Consider the following 17,947-nt stretch of genomic DNA (forward strand, 5'->3'; position numbering starts at 1 on the left):
TCTAGTCTGTCTCTGACCTCTGGGTGGGTGGGGGAGGGGGTCTCAGTCTCAGTTTTGGTGTCTGTCTCCCCTGCTTCCCTCTGAGTGCTTGTGGGACAGGAAGCAGGGCTTAGCTGTGAGTGGCGCCGAGCCTCACACAGGGTGGGTGTGGGAAAGTGTGTCAAAGGGAATGGGGTTCGAATTGCCTCCATGGCCCCGAGAGGCCTTCCTCCTGAGAAGCCCCACTCCCTCCCCAAGCACAGAGAAGCCTGGACTCCAGGCCGGCCGCCCTCCCCGTCAGGAAAGCTCAGCCGTGTGCAGGGGCTCCAGCCGCAGCTGGCCCTTCATGGATGCTGGCAAGGCCATCCCCCCAGGTGCTGGGGGTCACCCTCCGGTCCCCGCTCCGCCCAGGTACTCCCGCCTTGGACCTTCAAAATATACCTCAGTTATCAGACAATCAAAACCTACGGACCTATCTTAGGTGCGATGATGGTACTTGTGATGAGGGAAGAAAAGATTCTTATTTTTGAGAGATGCGTGAAGTGTTCAGGGACGGAATGCCGTAAGATCTGTAACTACTTTCAAATGGCTCCCCCCCAAAATATTTATAGACAAAGCAAAACCAGTTAAGAATTGCCGAATTCAGCTGACATATATGGGAGAGTACACTATTCATTTTTCTCGATGTTTGAAAATTTTCAAGAGTCGAGAGATCTCAAAATAGACAAAAATAAACCGACATACACAGATTCGAGTACATACACGTCCTCTATGACAAGACTGCTTCTTGCCACCCTCTTCCATCTGGATGACCGCAGTAGCCCTACCATCTGTGCTCGATCACAGTTAACCAAAGTGACCCTCTAGCCCACAGTGCTCAATCCCAGTGGCTCCTGCCTCACTTGGCACGGAAGCCAGGTCTGTATAGTGGCCTACGAGACCCCCTTACTCAAGGTCCTGCCTCCTCTCATCTCACTTCGTAAACCCCTCATCCGCACTTCCCCGGCCACTGAGCACACTCTTGCCTCAGGGCCTTTGCACTGCCCATTCCCTCCTGCCCAGAGTTCTTTTCTTCCACTTACCCACATGGTTTGCTCCCTTACCTAATTTTAGCCAAATTTGCTCTAATGTCACCTTCTCAGTGAGACCTTCCCTGGTCACCCTATTTAAAATTGAAACACTCCCCATAATTCATCAAGACTCTCCATTTCCCTTTCTTATAGTTTTCCACAGCTCCTATCTTCTAAAGACTAGACTGCCGCATTTTTAAATTGCCCCACAAGAATATGAGCTAGTCTAGGCATTACCCTGCTTCTACTTTCTGCCGTGACCTTCTAGGGGCGGGCACGTGGCAGGGCCTCCTAGAGACCATCAGCGAACTACAGGAAGGCTGGCTGAAGACAGGCCCCTCTGATCCCAGGCCCCAAGGGCACATACCTTCGGCCCCAGGGAGCTCCTTCCCATCTGCCTGGGTCTCATCTGCCTTGGTGTCAGTGCCTTCGCCGGGCACAGCCGAGGTGGGCTCGGGAGCAGGGCTTGAGTTACTGCTGTTCTCCTGTTTGATGGGGGAGGCATCTGCTATGGAGCTCTGGTTGCTGTTATCATCTGCACAGGGGGGAAAAGAACCACAGGGTGAGATCCCGCAGCTGCTGGGGAAAGGTGGGTTGGGGGCTCAGCCTCCCCAGGTCTCAATGCCTGCAGCCCCACCGGACGCTCTCCCAGGGAAGGAGGCACTTGCCCCGCCCTCAAGACCTCTGAGATGACCCACCCAGAGCCGTCCCACATGTCCTAAGAGGACAAGGCTTCTAGGAGCCTGCCTGAACTTCCCCTGCGGGCTCGGGCCCGTGTTTGGGGGCAGCCAGCTGCAGACAGCGGCCTCACACATTTTAAGTCTTTGAGGGACATTTAAGACCTCATTCTGGGTTGAAGAAGCCAGACTTGTGCACTTGGCTCTGTAGCAAGACAAAGGCTGAAGCATGGTTCGTGTGTGAGGCAACACTGCCAAAAAAAAAAATGTTCTGTTGATCTAATCAAGTGTCTAGACCAACTTCCACTTGATACAAAGTAAAAGGGGGAGAGGAACATGTTAGCAGAAAGCAGGCTATTCTACAGGACAGTCAGACCAGGCTCAAGTCAAAACCATTGATTAAAAAAGAGACAGAGAGAGAAAGGGAGGGAGAGAGGGAGGGAGAGGGGGAGAGAGAGAGAGAGAGAGAGAGAGAGAGAGAGAGAGAGAGAGAGAGAGAGAGAGAAGGAGAAGTTAGGAAGATTATGAAAAGAAATTTAAGAGGGGCCCCTGGGTGGCTCAGTGAAGTCGACTCTTGACCTGGGCTCAGGTCATGATCTCACAGTTCATAAGATGAGGCCCCACTCTGACAGCATGGAGCCTGCTTAGGATTCTCTCCCTCCCTATCTCCCTGCCCCTCCCCTGCTCGTGCTTTTTCTCTCTCAAAATCAATAAATAAACACTTAAAAAAAAAAAAGAAAGAAAGTTTAGAGGCTTAACAACTGGAGTGCCTGGGTGGCTCAGTCAGTTAAGCATCGGACTTTGGCTCAGGTCATGATCTCACGGTTGGTGAGTGGGAGCCCCAGGTCGGGCTCTGTGCTGACAGCTTGGAGCCTGGCGCCTGCGTTGGATTCTGTGTCTCTCTTTCTGCCCCTCCCCATCTCGTGCTCCGTCTTTCTCTCAAAAATAAACATCAAAAAAACTTTTAAAAACAAATGAATAAACGTTAAAAAAAATTTATGAGATTTAACAACTAAATAGGACACGTGAAAATTAGATTCTGTTTTGAACGTGCCAGCTTGTAAGGGGCATTTTGGAACAACTGGGGAATCTGAATATTTGAATATAGTCTGGAGTTTAGAAGATACTACTGTTACTTTTGTTAGGAGTAAACACAGCACACCGGGTGTATAGAAATGCCATTTATTAGTGACGGGTTCAGCCATGTACTTCAGACACAAGGTGGGGAAACTGATTTTAAAAGGCTTCAGTACAGGTTGCCTACGATTGTCAGAATTCCCTGAACACTCAAGAGCTGTGCAATTTTTATATGTAGATTACATTTCAATTAAAAAAACTTAACACGTTAGGGGCGCCTGGGTGGCTCAGTAGGTTAAGCGTCCGACTTTGGCTCAGGTCATGATCTCACAGTTCATGAGTTTGAGCCCCGCGTCGGGCCCTGTGCTGATAGCTCAGAGCCTGGAGCCTGTTTCAGATTCTGTGTCTCCCGCTCTCTCTGACCCTACGTGGTTCACACTCTGTCTCTCTCTCAAAAATAGATAAATATTAAAAAAAAAAAAAAAAAAACCTTACACATTAAAGAAACAGATGAGGCAAACATAGCATGTAAGGGAAAACCTAGATGGCAGGTGAATGAAGTTCATCACGCGATTCCTCCTACTCTTCTCTGCTATGAAATTTTTCATGAAAGAAAAAGGAACAGTTATTTGGGCACATCCTGGGCACCCACCACGTGTAGGCGCTGGGCAAAAACATCTACAGTCACGTCGCCTATCCTCCCGACAACCTGCCAGGTAGGAGCTGTTACCTCCTTCACTTATAGAGGGGGAAACTGAGGCTCTGACGGGCAGAGCCCCTTCATCAGGCTGGTCTGCCCCGCTCTAAACTCAACCTGCTGACGAAGCAGTTACACAGTCCCAGCCAGGTAAAGTGCATCTGACTCTTTTTTTTTCTTTTAATCTATTTTTTATTTATTTCGTTTTTATTTCTTTATATTGAGAGAGGGAGAGAAAGAGAGCAAGCACCAGTGGGGTAGGGGTAGAGAGAGAAGGAGAGAGAAACTCCAAGCAGGCTCCGTGCTGTCAGTGCAGAGCCCAACATGGGGGCTCGAACGCACAAACTATGAAATCATGACCTGAGCTGAGATCAGGAGTCGGACGCTTCACCGACGGGGCCCGGGCTCCCCGCATCTGATTCTAAGTGTCCTTGTTATAGAGAAGTATTCTCTTGCGAATTCTGGGACTTAAAAAAAAAAAAAGTACACTCTCCTGATTTACCTTTCAAGAACATCTAAACCTCCTATGCCAAGCTATGTGTGCCCATGTCTCAAGAGGCACAGAAGGCAAAGGCCCGACCCACGGGTCCCAGCATGAAGTCGTGGTAAGAATGACAACAAGCACGAATGTTTAACAAGTTAGTTGCCCGAGCCTAGCCTGGTCACCTAGGAACTGCACGACGCTGACACTCAACACTGGTAGGATCTCTGACACTAAACAGGTGGCTGCAGGTGGCCACTGCCCCCACCTGGAACCTTCCAGATCATCCTGTCCAGGTGCACATGCTTCCTTGCCTTTGTACACATACACGTCCCGCGGCTGGACTTGGTGTTGGCTGCACACGTACTAAAACGGAAGGGATGCCAAGAAGGTGAGCGAGGCTCCTTCCATCAGGGATGCTTACTCAACAGTCCGGATTTTTCTGGAGAGTAAGCCTGGGCTGGTGTCCATCCACTTGGATTCTGCCTCCAAAGGACCTCATAGGCCAGCACTGGCATTTATGACCTTCCCAACCCTGGGTGAGCTGCATCACCTGTCCAAGCCTTCATTTCCTCATCGGCACAATGGGGCTTGTTTGCAGGATGAAATGAGGTAAGGCACGAAATAGGCTTAGCAAGATGCTTGGCACATTGTGACAGGTCCTTAAATGTCAGCTACGGACATGCCAAGGCTTTTAAGGGATTATCTTATAGAATACTTACAATGACCTTATTGACCTTATGAAGGAGGTGTTACCATTCCTATTGGATGGACTGAAAACAGACCTGAAAGGTTATGTGTTCAGGATCTAGCCCAGGTTCACAAGCTACAAAGAGATCCCAGGGACTCAGATGGGAACCCAGGTAGGATCTTGTCCTCTGCTGTAAAAGGCTCTCACCTGTGAACCAGGTTGAAGGGTGTGTGTGTGTGTGTGTGTGTGTGTGTGTGTGTGTGTGTGTCTTCTCAATCCCTAGAGAGTGGGGACCTAACCAGTGTCAGGGAGACAGGTTACGTCCCAGCTCAAATACCTAATTGTGAAAAGGAAAGGATTCAACTGTAATTGCATAGCCAGTAAGGGGCTTTCTTGACACACAGCCGTCAGCAAAACCCTTCTGTGCATTTCTGAACCCAGTTCAGCAACAAGCAAGACTCCCTGCCCTCGGAGCTTGTGACTGTGTTTTCCAGACTGGTCGGTCAGTTTGGGAAAATGGGGAAGTTCAATGGCATTCTTTCCCTGGAGCAAAACGGCCCTGGAGCCAGAGGAGTAGCAACTCGATAAAACCAATATTCCGTGTTGATTTACTTATTTATCTAATGCCACGTTGGTGTACAAAAGGGTTGGGTAGTCAAAAAGACAAAGACACTGATATTGGGATCGAGAGGTGGGAAAGGGGTGCCTGGGTGGCTCAGTCTGGTGAAACGTCCAACTCTTGGTTTCAGCTCAGGTCACGATCTTGCAGTTCATGAGTTTGGGCCCTTTGTTGGGTTCTGTGCCGACAGTGTGGAGCCTGCTTGGGATTCTGTCTCCCTCTCTCTGCCCCTCCCCGGCTCATGCAGACAAGCATGCATGTGCACACACACGTGCGCACACACACACACACACACACTCTCTCAAAATGAATAAGTAAAAACTTAAAAAAAAAAAAAAAAGAGGGAGAGATGGGAAAAGGCAAGTGGTACAAGCTCTTCTACTGGCCAGCCAGGCAGGCAGGTGGCCTCCCAAAGAAACAGCTGCTGCCACCTCGGGGGAGCACACTGCTAGGGTTTCTGGGTCTGGCTTCTCACGGGATAGCAGAAATGCAGGTTTCCTGACTTATAAATAACAGAAACTCAATTTTTCGGACATTTCATGTTTGAATCTCTAAGGTCAGAAATCAGGCAGTGGTTTTCCTTGGAGGGGTGGGGACAATCAAGAAGGGACAGCGGGGGTACTGAGGGATGTTCTGGGCTTGATCTGGGCTGGTTACACAGATGGATGTAGTCTGTATACACATCGTGGAGCCATACACTTATGATCTGTGCCTTTCCTTTCAGTTAAAAAGGTAAAACAGGGGGCACCTGGGTGGCTCAGTCAGTTGGGTATCCGACTTCGGCTCAGGTCATGATCTCGCGGTCCATTGGTTCGAGCCCTGCGTCGGGCTCTGTGCTGACAGCTTGGAGCCTGGAGCCTGCTTCAGATTCTGTTTCCCTCTCTCTCTCTGCCCCTCCCGTGCTCATGCTCTGTCTCTCTCTCAAAAATAAACAAACATTTAGGGGCGCCTGGGTGGCTCAGTCGGTTAAGCGGCCGACTTCGGCTCAGGTCATGATCTCACGGTCTGTGAGTTCGAGCCCCGCGTCAGGCTCTGTGCTGACAGCTCAGAGCCTGGAGCCTGTTTCAGATTCTGTGTCTCCCTCTCTCTCTGCCCCTCCCCTGTTCACACTCTGTCTCTCTCTGTCTCAAAAATAAATAAACGTTAAAAATAAATAAATAAACAAACAAACAAACAAACATTAAAAAAAAAAGTCAAAACAAGTGCAGACTGGCTAAAGCAGGTCTCCAGCCTGGATTCAATCAGACAACTGGTTGGGTGTCATTTGTGAAATAAGACAGCAAAGGAAGTTAGGAGGATATCAATGTGGAAGGCAGGTCCCCGGGACCCAGAGTGATAACATGATGTCAAAAATCCAGTTTCCAGTTTCCCAACAGCCAAAGCAAAATAGGAAATGGAAAATACAGTCATTTTTATGGTATGTCAGGCCTAGGAGGGGAAAAAGTACCCCCAAAAAAGTGTCTGAGCACACAGGGCTGACAGGTCATCTCCTGTGAGGTCTGTGTCCCTGGGTGAGGAGGTCTCTGGCTTGTTGTATGTTTCTTGGCTTGCTGTGCTGGGAACAGAAGTTTCTTCTCCTCCACGGAGCCTTCTCCCGGGCACATAGAGGCCTCCTCGCACTGCCCAACCCTCCTACCTTGCCTGGAATGTGAACAAACCTGCTGTTGAGAACAAAACCTCAGTGCTCTGCCACAGCCCAGCGCCTGGCAGGGGAGCTCACCGTGCATGTCCATCATCCCTGGGGAGGAGCTGTTCTCCGGAGTGGTCACCTCTGAGCCACACTTCTCATCTTTGCCCTTTTTCTTGTTCTTGTTCTTCTAGAGGAGAAAATGGAGCAGAAACCAAGTCACCACATTGTGTGTGCATGCGTGAGCAAGCCCCCCGGGGGGTGATATGAATATTTTATTCAGCTGGTTCATCCTGGAGCCTGCAAGCCTCTGGAGGGCTCTCCTTGGCCTGCATTTGAACATGTCCCATTAGAGGCCTCACCTGCAGAAGGGAGGATTCTGGGGCTGGACTGGGAGGCTGGGAATAAAAAAAAAAACCCTGCCTTGTTTGTGGGGTCAGCACCGGCAGGCATGCAAACACCCTGGCTTATGGGAATTTCCTCCACTTGCCAGGAGAACATCTGAGGAAAAGGCCAGAGTCACCCTGCCCAGGGCAGGTACAGTGATGCCAGGTGAGGGATGGAGAAGACACAGGTCACACACTTTCACTATCTGCAGGCCCCGGGGTTGCCTTTCTCGAATAGTCAGCTGACTCCCAGAACCACATTGGAAGGCCAGGTGAGGAGGGAAATCCCAGAGAGGAAGGAGGGAGAAGAGGATGCTTTCTGTGTGCAGTTCTGTTTTGGTGTTTGCTATTGTTGTTGTTTTTCTTTACAGATGGAACAGATTCCTGTTAGAAATGACCTGTGTCCAGTGGTAAGAGACTCATTATATTATGGCATATTCTTTCAATGTAATGTAATGCAACATTTACAGAGAATAAGGCAGCTCTTTGTGTACTAACGTGGAATGATCTACAAAAATATCAGCATATTGGAATATCTCAGTACCTTTAAGATGTATACAAGGAAGGTTCCAGAACGTGGGAAGAGACCACTAGTAATGGAGAGGACACACGAACATGTGTCCACACGTGTGTTTGCGTGCACTCTCTCTGGACGGATAAACAAACGCTGGTCACCTCCAAGGAAAGGAGCTGGGTGGTGTGGGGGGGCCTGCGCAGGGATGGGAAGCAGATTTACGAAAAGATATGTATGTATTTGGGAAAGGTAGCATTTGAGGAACATGGATACCTATGGATAAAAAGTAGATTGGTGGACTCCAGGACCTTTGTGGGGGGGGGGGGGACAGGAGTGACTGCTAACAGGTGTGAGTTTTGTTTTTGGGGTAATGAACATATTCTGGATTTACAGCAGCGATGCTACATGGATATATAGTAACACTGACTCCCATATCTTAGAAGAGTGAGTTTTATGGCATATGAATGGTCTTCGTTTAAAAAGCATTTTTAAAGTAATACTTGAACTTTGTAAAATGGTTTCCCTACTTAAAAGAAAACAACTTTCAAGAGTTCTGAAGTAAAAAAAAAAGGGGGGGGGGGCAACCATGTCGCAATTGGGTGTTTAAAAAAAGTAGAAAGCGAACCCTCCACCATACAGGTTTCTGGCCACAACCACCAGAGATTCCGATTCAGCTATCTGGGGTGGGGCCCAGGATCCTGCATTTCTTCAAGATTCCCAAGGGATCAGATACTCAGCCAGGTGTGGGACCCATCGCCCTGGAGAGAAAGGGGGTAGGGGAAACATACTGTACATCATGGCTCAGAGACAATAGCAAATTAGCATTGTTCGAGCTCTGTCTGCACAGCCGTGCTGGCTGGGTTAAGTTCTCTCGGTTTGATGTATTTCTTTTACACTGTTGCAGAAGCCTCAGGAGCTAGATATTGCTGCCCCACTGCACAAAAAAGGGAACTCGGGCCCAGCAAGTTGGGGTCACCTGTCTGACATCACAGGTTAATCGAGGGTAGCCTGTCCCAAACCTCTCTGCCCAGCCCGGAGCTGCCCTGTCCTTCCCGACAGCCCATATATTATACTTTCTCCTTGATCACTATCCATTTTGGCACTTCCCTGATGTCTGTTTCATGCTATTCTATAATTATCTTTCCCAACGAGATTATAAATTCCTTGAGAGCAGGGACCATGTCTTCTCAAATGCAACCGGCGTTTATATAAAACACCTAATGATGTGCAAGGCACAGACGTGGGCCAGAGCCAGGAGCTGCCTTCGAGGAGCTGGCTGCACCCTGCTCTCTCCTCCAGGACAGCCAGCACCAAAGGCCACAATGGGCTAGGTCTCAGGGCCTCTGGGGAAGGCGACCCTGGTGGCTCCATGAGCCCAGGCCAGAACCAGAAAGGGTGACAAACACCGGCGTTCTCGGCCCAGCACCAACCTACCCGGAGGTGAGCAGGTGATCACAGGGTCAAGAATGGAGCCTCAGCCCTGTCTGAAGACGCAAAACAGGTCACTGAAGATGGGGGAGGGAGGCTCAGCTCTGCCTTTAGGGCCCCCTAGAAACCCACCAATCACGACCACGTCACCCCAGAAGCAAAGGGGGCCATGCAGCCTACTGTGGGCCATCTTCCTGCAGGAGAAGACTGTGTGCGCAAATAGGGAAGGCGTTCCAAGCGGGAGGAACGGTCCATGCCAAGGGCTGTAGGTGGGGTCATTCTGGATGTTGACCGGAAGTAAGAGTAGCTGATCTGGGGTCTAACTGGACCGGGAGCCATGAAGCTGAAACACTGTCTGTGATGTGGCAACACTGTCAGCAGTCCCTGGGTGAGATGAGGCACAGCCGCAGGGGCTCCCTCTAGTGGTTGGAGCCAGCCCCCCCCCCCCCCACAAGCCCCCCCAAGAGTGGCTGTGTTCCCACGTACCAAACCCTCTCACTCGGGCTCACCAGCAGCTCCAACCACCAGAAGGCTCTCCGACAGCAAAGAGAGCATGTGCTTTGGTGTCACACAGCTCTGACGCTTGCTGTGTGATTCTGGGAAAGTGGCTTCACCTCTCTGAGGCTGTGTCCTTACTTGTACAAAAGGGATAAAGACAGCAACTCCACAGAACTGGCACGGGAAATACGAGGCAATGCCTGGCAGGTGGTCAGGTGCTCAGAAACAGCGGTGCTACGACGATGGGACAAGGCCTGCTTGTCTGTGGATATGCCATCTCCAAACCGTGGTGCCCAGGGCACTAAGGCACATTCCCACTGGCAAACTGTGGAGCCCTCGGTCCAGAAGAGATGACTTGTGGGGGACACTCCCCACCTATGTGACGGCCAAACTCTGGGCTGGACCGTGAGTGAGGAGCACACAGGTGCAGCATCCTTTCTAGCCCGAAGCTGGGTCCTTGTACCTCCCAGGTGGCCTTGGCCCCAGGTTGCACACTGGTGGGCAGTGGCAGGCAACGCCTTCTCCCTGTGGTGGGGAGAGCATGGACGGATGGACGGCCCGACCCCAGGGAGCCAACCCCGCATACTCACATCATCCACCTTTGGCTCTGTCACAGGGACCCACTTGTAGATTCGCAGGGACGTGTCACCCACAGTCACCCACTTCTTCTCCCTGCAGAAGATGAGGAAGAGCCCATTACCAGGGGGTTTCTGGGGCAGGACCCTGCTCACCCCTCGTGGGGGACACAGGCCGCACAGCCTTGGAGTAGCTGCGACAAAGGGGCTGGTCAACTTGGGGCTAAGGGAGTGCACTCCACATCACTCTAGATCTAGTAGCTAGAGGACCCCAGGCGAGTCACTTCACCAATTCAAGCCTCAGTTTCCCCATCTGTTGGATCACAGAGGGTCACTAATCTCTCCAGGCTGCCATAAGGACTGCCATGCTGCCATGCATGAGACAGCATGTGTTAACAGCTTCCCCTCTGCCTTGAGGGATGCGCCTGGTTGACGCTGGGGTGCTGAGGGGCTGCCATTTAGGAGGACTCCTGTGGATGAAGGGGATTGGGCCCCGGGGTCCTCCAGCTTTGCCCCACACCACGGCCCACTCCAGGGAGCCAGTGAACTGGGCCACCCCAACCCCTGGGCAGCAGAGAGGGCATCAGGCCAACAGGGCATTTCCTTCTGGGTGGGGGCGCATATCTTCACCAAGGGCACCCGGGAGCTTACCCTGTCCTCCTGGCAATGCCTGTCAGGTCAGGGGAAGGGAGGCAGGAGAGGACAGTGTGAGTGACCAGCCAGGGCTCTTTGGGCAAACGCCATCTGGAGCAGCCAAGGGGGAACGGTGGAGCAAGGGCAACCCGCATGGCCATGCCCTTGGCCCAAGGGTGATCCCCGGGCCTCGGCAGGTTGGCACGGCCCATACTGTGGGGCAGCAGGCAGCCAGAAGGATGCTCTGAGACGCCACTCCCCGGTTCTAAGACAGGCACATGTTTCTGGGTCTCCCCTCCTAATACTCACCTCTGCACACTGTCCCCACCCCACCCCTGCCACATCCTGAACTCCTGGGGGACCGCGTCCAGGGTGGAGAGCAGCTACTAAAAGCAGGTTTATGGGTAAGGAGAAAAATCACAAGCCATGAGAAGAACATGGGGTGACTGGTTTTCATTAAGGATAATAATTAACACCCTCTCCTCCACACCACTCTGCCTAAGCTACCATCACTCCCCAGGCGCCTGCCATAGCCTCCAAACTTTGGTCCCTGACCCCTGCAGTCAACACATGAGGTCATGTCACTTCCTGCCCCTAACACTGGGCATGGCCATGCACCTGATACCGAGGCTCAGAGGAAACTCCTGGAAGGAAAGCTGGGACTCCTGAACCGAGCAGTTTGGGCTCTAGGGTGCGCATTCCTGGCACCAGCCTCTGCCATCTAAGAAGTGGGAGGTCACAAAGGATCTCTCAACTGCTTCACAAGGACCTGAGCTGATTCAAGGAACCTGCCACGGAATGAGAGGGACAGATGCACACCAGGTACAGGCAGCACAGCAGCCAGGAGCCCTCGGCAATTTTAGGGACAAGGGTTCCACCAGAATGGAGATTTATGTGTGATGTGAGCACCTCCGTCTGGGAGCCACCAGGTACCTGCCCAGCCTCCCCTCCCTGGGTGGGCGGCCCTCACGTGCTGGAGGGACACAGTACAGCCACCTGGCACCCCTTTACCACACTCTGGGCACCTGGCGCACTCAAAACCAGCGAACCCAAACCACAGACATCTCCATTCCCCAGGCTGTGCCTGTTTGGGTCCTACACACTTCCTGCTGGAAGAAGCCACAGTCAGGCTTTTATTTATTCTAGGATTATTTCTAGTGCTTTCTATGAGCTAAGCCCCATACACACTCTAATCTTCCGATAACCTTGAATGGCAGGAACAGTCACCTTCCCCATTTGACAGATAGAGAAACTGAGGCAGGAGGAGGTGAGATTGTTCTCTCCCCGGGGCTGGTGTTCAAAGCCTCCATGTGGCACTGCCTTTAGGAGAAGCTTCTCTGGCTTCTCTGGTTTTCATCCCTGCCCTTTTCAGCCCGGAAAGAATGAAGTAAAGACACATATCTAAGTCACCACCCACCCATCTCCTACGTCCTGGAAGCAGGATGGACGACTCATAATCCCCGTCTTTCCCCACGTCCATACTGAAAAATCAGAAGGTACCCGGAAGGGACAGGGGCGTTCCAAAGAACAACCTTGGTGACAAAGCAACAATCATAACAGACACTGTGTGCTGAAGGCTTACTTCTGCCAAGTGTTTTATTTACAATAAAGCCCTCTCCCCCTAAGACTGCCAACAAGCCTGCGAGAGGGGAACCAGTCTCACTCCATTTTATGGATGGGAAACAAGATGCCCAGAGAGGTTACATAACTGCTTCATGGTCACACAGCTAGTCTGAGGCAGAACCCGGACTGGACACAGGCTCTGACCTTAGAGCCCACTCTATGCTGTTCTGTCTCCTGTGGAAAACTAAGAAATCATTCCACCGAGCACATGGGGACAGAAGCCGGATAAAGAAACACAAATTGCTAGAATCCCACGCAAATGGCCAAAGGCACTCACTACCCGCAATCCCTGTCAACTGGCTTCCTCGGCCTGGGCCCCACTAGGTCAGCAAATCCAAGGTTTGATTGTCTTAAAAACAAAATCAAGAACAAAAGTAACTGACTTGCAAAACCTAGGCCATATCTCAAGGCAGAAAGTGGGCCAGCTCTGGGCCCTGCGGCCTGCACACGAGCCAAGACAAAGGTCCAGAGTCGCACGTGCTTCCCTGAGCGGTTGAGGGCCCTGAAGCTTCCAAGCTGGCAACAGCCAGGTTCTCGTGCCTCCCTCTGCCCCAGCTGGTGACCCCTTGGCTTGAGTCCCCTAACTCACCCCAAAGATGAGAATCTTTTCTTCAGGAGTGCCTGGGTGGCTCAGTCGCTTCAAAGTCCGACTCTCGGTTTTGGCTCAGGTTGTGATCTCACGGTTTGTGAGTTCGAGCCTGGCATCGGGCTCTGCGCTGACAGCACGAGCCTGCCTGCCTGGGATTCTCTCTCTCTCCCTCTCTCTCTGCCCCTCCTCCACTCTCTCTGTCTCTCAAAATAAATAAACTAAAAAAAAAAAAAAGAAAGGAACCTTTCTTCAGTTGCATTTCTACTGGACGCTGAGGGGCCACGGGACCCAGAGACAAGCACTAAGAACCCCCCCTCAGGAATGGACCTCGAAGGACTGCCCTTTGCTCAGCGGGCCAAGCAGGGACACCAGGCCCGAACTCAGGGAGTCAGTCACTGAGCACGTAGCAGGGAGGACAAGAAGGGATTTCGCAGACATGACCCACAGCCTCTGGGCGTCCCCACCAGCCGGCAGCGCCCCGGGAAACAACACATGGGCTCGGGGAGAAGGAGCCCCTATCAGTCCCCTAAACCCATCATCCCAGAACGCGCTGCCCCGATCCTCCACGGGAGAACGAAGCTGTGCTTCCTACTTCATGTCTAGGGTGGCAAACGAGCACCCACAGGTAGGTTTTGTCTGGTCTGCATGTGGATTTACAAATGTGAATCACTGGCCAAACTCTAAGAAGAAAAAAGTCAGACTCCACACAAAAATCCAGATCCCTGACTACTCTCACACACACGGTGACCTGGCCACGAGGGGCCCACGTGCCTCAGGAGCAAGGGCTCTTTCAGATCCCCAGCGCTCACCCCCACCCCTGTAGGCATGGGCCCAGATTCACCAGTGGGCTGCACCCCCCACCTTGCCACAGAACTGCCCATGGGCACACCCTGAGCACCCGTGCCCTGCCGGGCCCTGGTTAACCAGCCAGGTAAGTACCTCTCAGTTCCTCTCCGGACTTGGGCTCCTGGACAAAAGGGCAAATAGGGTCCCAGCTGTAGCAATAAAGCTCTAAACACGCCCCTGCCCCCCTGCACGGGCTCCCATATAAATCGCAAGCACCCATCACAGATTTTCTAGGCCAAGATCAATTTCTAATGTTTTCCTGGGTGAAGGTCCAAGAGCTAGCCCAGGAGACCATCTTGGAGTCACTGCCCACGGGGGCCCTGACGACTCCCTCAAAGAGACTGAATCCCGCACTGTGTATTCACTTCCCAGGGCTAGTCCTCGATAGGAGAATGGTGTCGTCCTAACTAGGCCCGAGATCGCTCGACCTGCCCTGTACCGGGCAGGAGGGCACCCCCTAAGGTAATGCAATGAGGCCCTAAACGCGGTCAAACTTCCTCCTCCCCCAGGGACCGGTGAGAAGTCTCCGGGGAACAGGCCTATCTCCTTCTTCGGTAAGTCACTGAGGGACCCTTCAGACCAAGGGCCCAGGGGTCCGAGGCCTCAGCCTACTTTGTGGTTCAAGCTTTTGTCTCCTGTCCGACGACCCCACTCCCCTGCTCTTCTGCACCCACACTGGGCCTCCTGACCCTGGCCCGGTTTCCCAAAAAGGGGCCTGCCATTTTGTTCTTCTTCCGGCCATCTTGTGGCTGCCTCCTAGCCTACCAGCCTGCCTTGCTGGGACCCCAGACAGGGGAGGAAAAAAGGCTGGCAGCTAGGGACAGGGTGGTCACGGCTGGCTGCTGTCTTTTTCTGGGGACAAGAGAAGGAAAGTGTTGGCAGAGGCGGGATTTTTAGGGGTCACCAGGGCTGAGAAGAAATACTATCCTAGGCTTCCAGGCTAAATGATATGACAGACACCTCTGTTCTCTGGATAAAATATAGGATGCTGCATTAAATTTGAATTTCAGATCTGTAACAGTTTAATATAAGTAGGTCCCACATATTGCATGGGACATACTTACACTAACAACTATACACATATATCATTTATTTTTTCAAACCAATTTCATTGTTTATCTAAAATTCAACTTTAACTGTGTGTCCTGTAATTTTATTTGCTAAATCTGGCAACGTGATGTCCCAGCCACTAGTTAAATGCATGGTTGGTGGCCACGCAGTTAATAAACAACCCAACGTCTCGAGGACTGACTGGAAGACCTATTCTAAAGGTGTAGTGGAGGTGAGATTCGGCTTCTCCGGGCTGGGGAAACCGTGGAAATAAGGCGAAGTCTTTTTTGCTTAAAAGGGGCAGGGGAAAAAAAAAAATGAGCAAAACACATATTTTATGGAGTCCACCTTACAATAAGGGCACAGTAGTGACTGCTCCTGTACTCAGGGCTAAGTGCTTTTGGAGACAAGATCTTGTTCTAGGAGAGAGAAAGCAGCAAGGGACCCCTTGCTGCCGTGATTAAAGGAGTTCCACAGTTTGCCCAAGGTCACGGCAAGGAAGTAAACTGGAGGCGCAGCCCTGAGATCCTTTATCATGACCTGTTTCCCAAAACACGGGCAGGGAGGGAAACACCTTCTTCTCCCCTTCCCCCAAACACAGGCCAGGTCCCCAAGTGGGCTCAGCAGCACGGACGGCCTCCAGGCTGGCTGCTCCAGGGCCCACGGGGCAGCAAACCCCACAGCTCCATCTGCCCTCCCCGTGGAGCAGCTGGCAGACCCGGCCCTGCGGGAGCAGCTGGCAGGGTGCCTGAGCCCCTGCCCTGCTGGAAACCTGGAGCAGAAGGCCCCACCACGCCTCTTTGGAACAGAGAAAGGCGCCTTGCCCCCAGCCCCTGTCTCACCTCCAAGCCTTGACAGAAGGGACTCAGGCCCAGACACTGCTTCTTTCTGTGCACAGGCACTGAGGCGGGCGGCGGACTCCAGCCTTCCCTCTGGGAATCCCACAGGAGAGGGAATTGTGGGCTTGTTTTCCTGTGTGTGTTTTGGCCTGCAGCCGTTTCTGCCATTTTTAAATGGCTCCAGTTGGGCAATGGGCACCCTGCGTGCCCCGGGAGCTCCCACAGTGTGGAAGACTTGGATCTCAACTTTGGAAGGGCTCCCCTTCTCACGGTTCTGAAAATTCTTTGTCCCATTGGAGCCAAACCCAGCCCTTGGCCGGGCATCCGGCCATCCGCAGGCAGCCCTTTCCATAGGAGGCCCGGGAGCACGTGGACTTTATTGATTTTCCTCTCGCCTTTTTTTGTTGGGTTTGACTCAGAAAGGACAGCTAACTTGTGACACGGCTAGGCTGCAGGCTCGCCCCCGGTGGTTTTTAGAGACCGAGGCGTTACTCGAGAAATGACACCCCTAAACGTAAACATACTCCACCGGGGGCCTGCCCAGTTTTTAGTCTTTAAATAAAGGGTCAGGACGAGCCCGCGGGGGCTGACACTCGAGAACCTCGCGGCTGCTCCTCTCCCTCCCTGACCCTGGTGAAGCCGTGGGAAAAAAATAATAAAGTTGAAATCAAGGAGCCAGGAGTTTTCAACAAGTCTGCCCCAACCTGGCGATGTGCTTGCGCCTGGGGCCTGGCCCGCGGGCCGATTCCGAGCCAGATCCCGACGAGGCCGCGAACACGTTCGGTCCCCCATCAATTACAGCAAGGCCACGCCGGACAGACTCCAACGTGAGCTCGAAGAACACGCACGGCCAACACCGAATCTCCTCTCCCCCCGCGCGGAGAACAAAAACAACGGCTCTCTCGGCAAAACAAACGCGAGCCGCCGCTTCGGGAGAGGCAGACGCGGCCGAGGACCGGTTTCTGGCCAAAAAGATCCGCCCGCCGACCCCCGGGCGCGGGCGCCGGCCGGGCAGGCCGGGCAGGGCGGGCGGCGCGGGCAGGGCGGGGGGTGCCGGGCGCCCCGGGCCCGCGGCCGCCCCGGCGCTTCCTCCTCGCGCTCGCCCCCATCTTTCTTCCTCGCCGAGAGCCCTCGCTCCAGGCAGCCCAAAGCGCTAAATTTAAACGGCTCGCGCTCTGCAAACTCCGCAGACTCGAGGGCGCCGGGCCTGGGAGGCGGGGAGCGAGCCAGCCAGCCAGCCAGCCAGCCGGGGAGGGAGGCGGGAGGGAGGCCCGGCGCGGGCTGGGGCGCGGGGGCCGGCGCTGCGCCGCCCGGGGCGCGCGGGGAGGAGACGGAGACGGCGGCGCCCCGCTCGGTGCCTGCACAATGGAGCTCGCGCTCTCCCCTCCGCCGCCGGCATCGCGGCCCCGGCGCGCGGGAAGCCGCTTTCATGTGACTTGCACAAAACGAAATGGCTTCTGGGGCCGGCCCCGAGCCCCCCTCCCGGGAGCCGAGCGCCGCGGCGGGGCCGGCCCGCCGCTCCACCGCCCGGCCCGGGGCGCCCCGCCGCCTCCAGGCTGCCGCCGCCACCGCGCCAGGTGGGCGACAGGCGCGAGCGCACCTGGGCAGCGGCCGCGGCCCCCGCCTCGCGCAGGTGACCCGGCTCGCGCGCCGCCCGCCGCTCCAACTCCCGGGCCCGCGGCCGGCCCGCGGCGAGGCGCCCGCCGGCTTTTTGTATGTGCTCCGGGGGTCTGGGGCGGCCGCGGCGCCGGGCGGGCGGGCGGGCGAGCGAGCAGGCGCCTCCGCTTACCATTTGCGCACTTTCTCGATAGCCGCCATGACCCTCTTGATATCATCTTTGGCGCGGCTCCTGGTCTCGGCTCGAACCGACCTGCCCGACATGGTTCTGGCGGGGAGAGAGAGGCTGGGGGAGCGCGCCCGCCGGGTCCTGCTCGCGCTCCGCGGCGGCCACACTCGCGCCCGCCCGCTCACTCACTCACACACTCACACACACACTCTCTCACACACTCACACACACTCACACACATACACACAAAGCCGGAGCCGCC

The 17,947-nt window shown here is 53.8% G+C and overlaps 1 protein-coding gene and 1 long non-coding RNA gene across 6 annotated transcripts in view; one reads left to right on the top strand and one right to left on the bottom strand.

Moving 5' to 3' along the window:
- The window catches only part of BCL7A (BAF chromatin remodeling complex subunit BCL7A), a 28,148-nt gene extending 10,224 nt beyond the window's left edge, over positions 1–17,924 (bottom strand). For 3 of the 5 annotated variants that reach the window (XM_042962610.1, XM_042962608.1, XM_042962607.1), the window contains exons 1-4: positions 17,689–17,924; positions 10,335–10,416; positions 7,012–7,108; positions 1,417–1,584 (exon numbers count right to left, since the gene is read on the bottom strand). In XM_042962610.1, coding sequence (XP_042818544.1) covers positions 1,417–1,584; positions 7,012–7,108; positions 10,335–10,416; positions 17,689–17,780 — 439 coding nt within the window. In that variant the 5' untranslated portion in view covers positions 17,781–17,924. The remainder of the gene's footprint in view (positions 1–1,416; positions 1,585–7,011; positions 7,109–10,334; positions 10,417–17,688) is intronic. The other 2 variants (XM_042962606.1, XM_042962609.1) reach the window with 2 other exon arrangements.
- LOC122232665 lies at positions 7,483–8,790 on the top strand. Its single transcript, XR_006210044.1, has 3 exons — positions 7,483–7,576; positions 7,676–7,714; positions 8,723–8,790. It is a non-coding gene; the product is annotated as an uncharacterized LOC122232665 (long non-coding RNA).
- Positions 17,925–17,947: the final 23 nt, after the last annotated feature.

Source organism: Panthera tigris, chromosome D3 (genome assembly GCF_018350195.1).
Source record: "Panthera tigris isolate Pti1 chromosome D3, P.tigris_Pti1_mat1.1, whole genome shotgun sequence".
NCBI classification, from domain to species: Eukaryota; Metazoa; Chordata; class Mammalia; order Carnivora; family Felidae; genus Panthera; species Panthera tigris.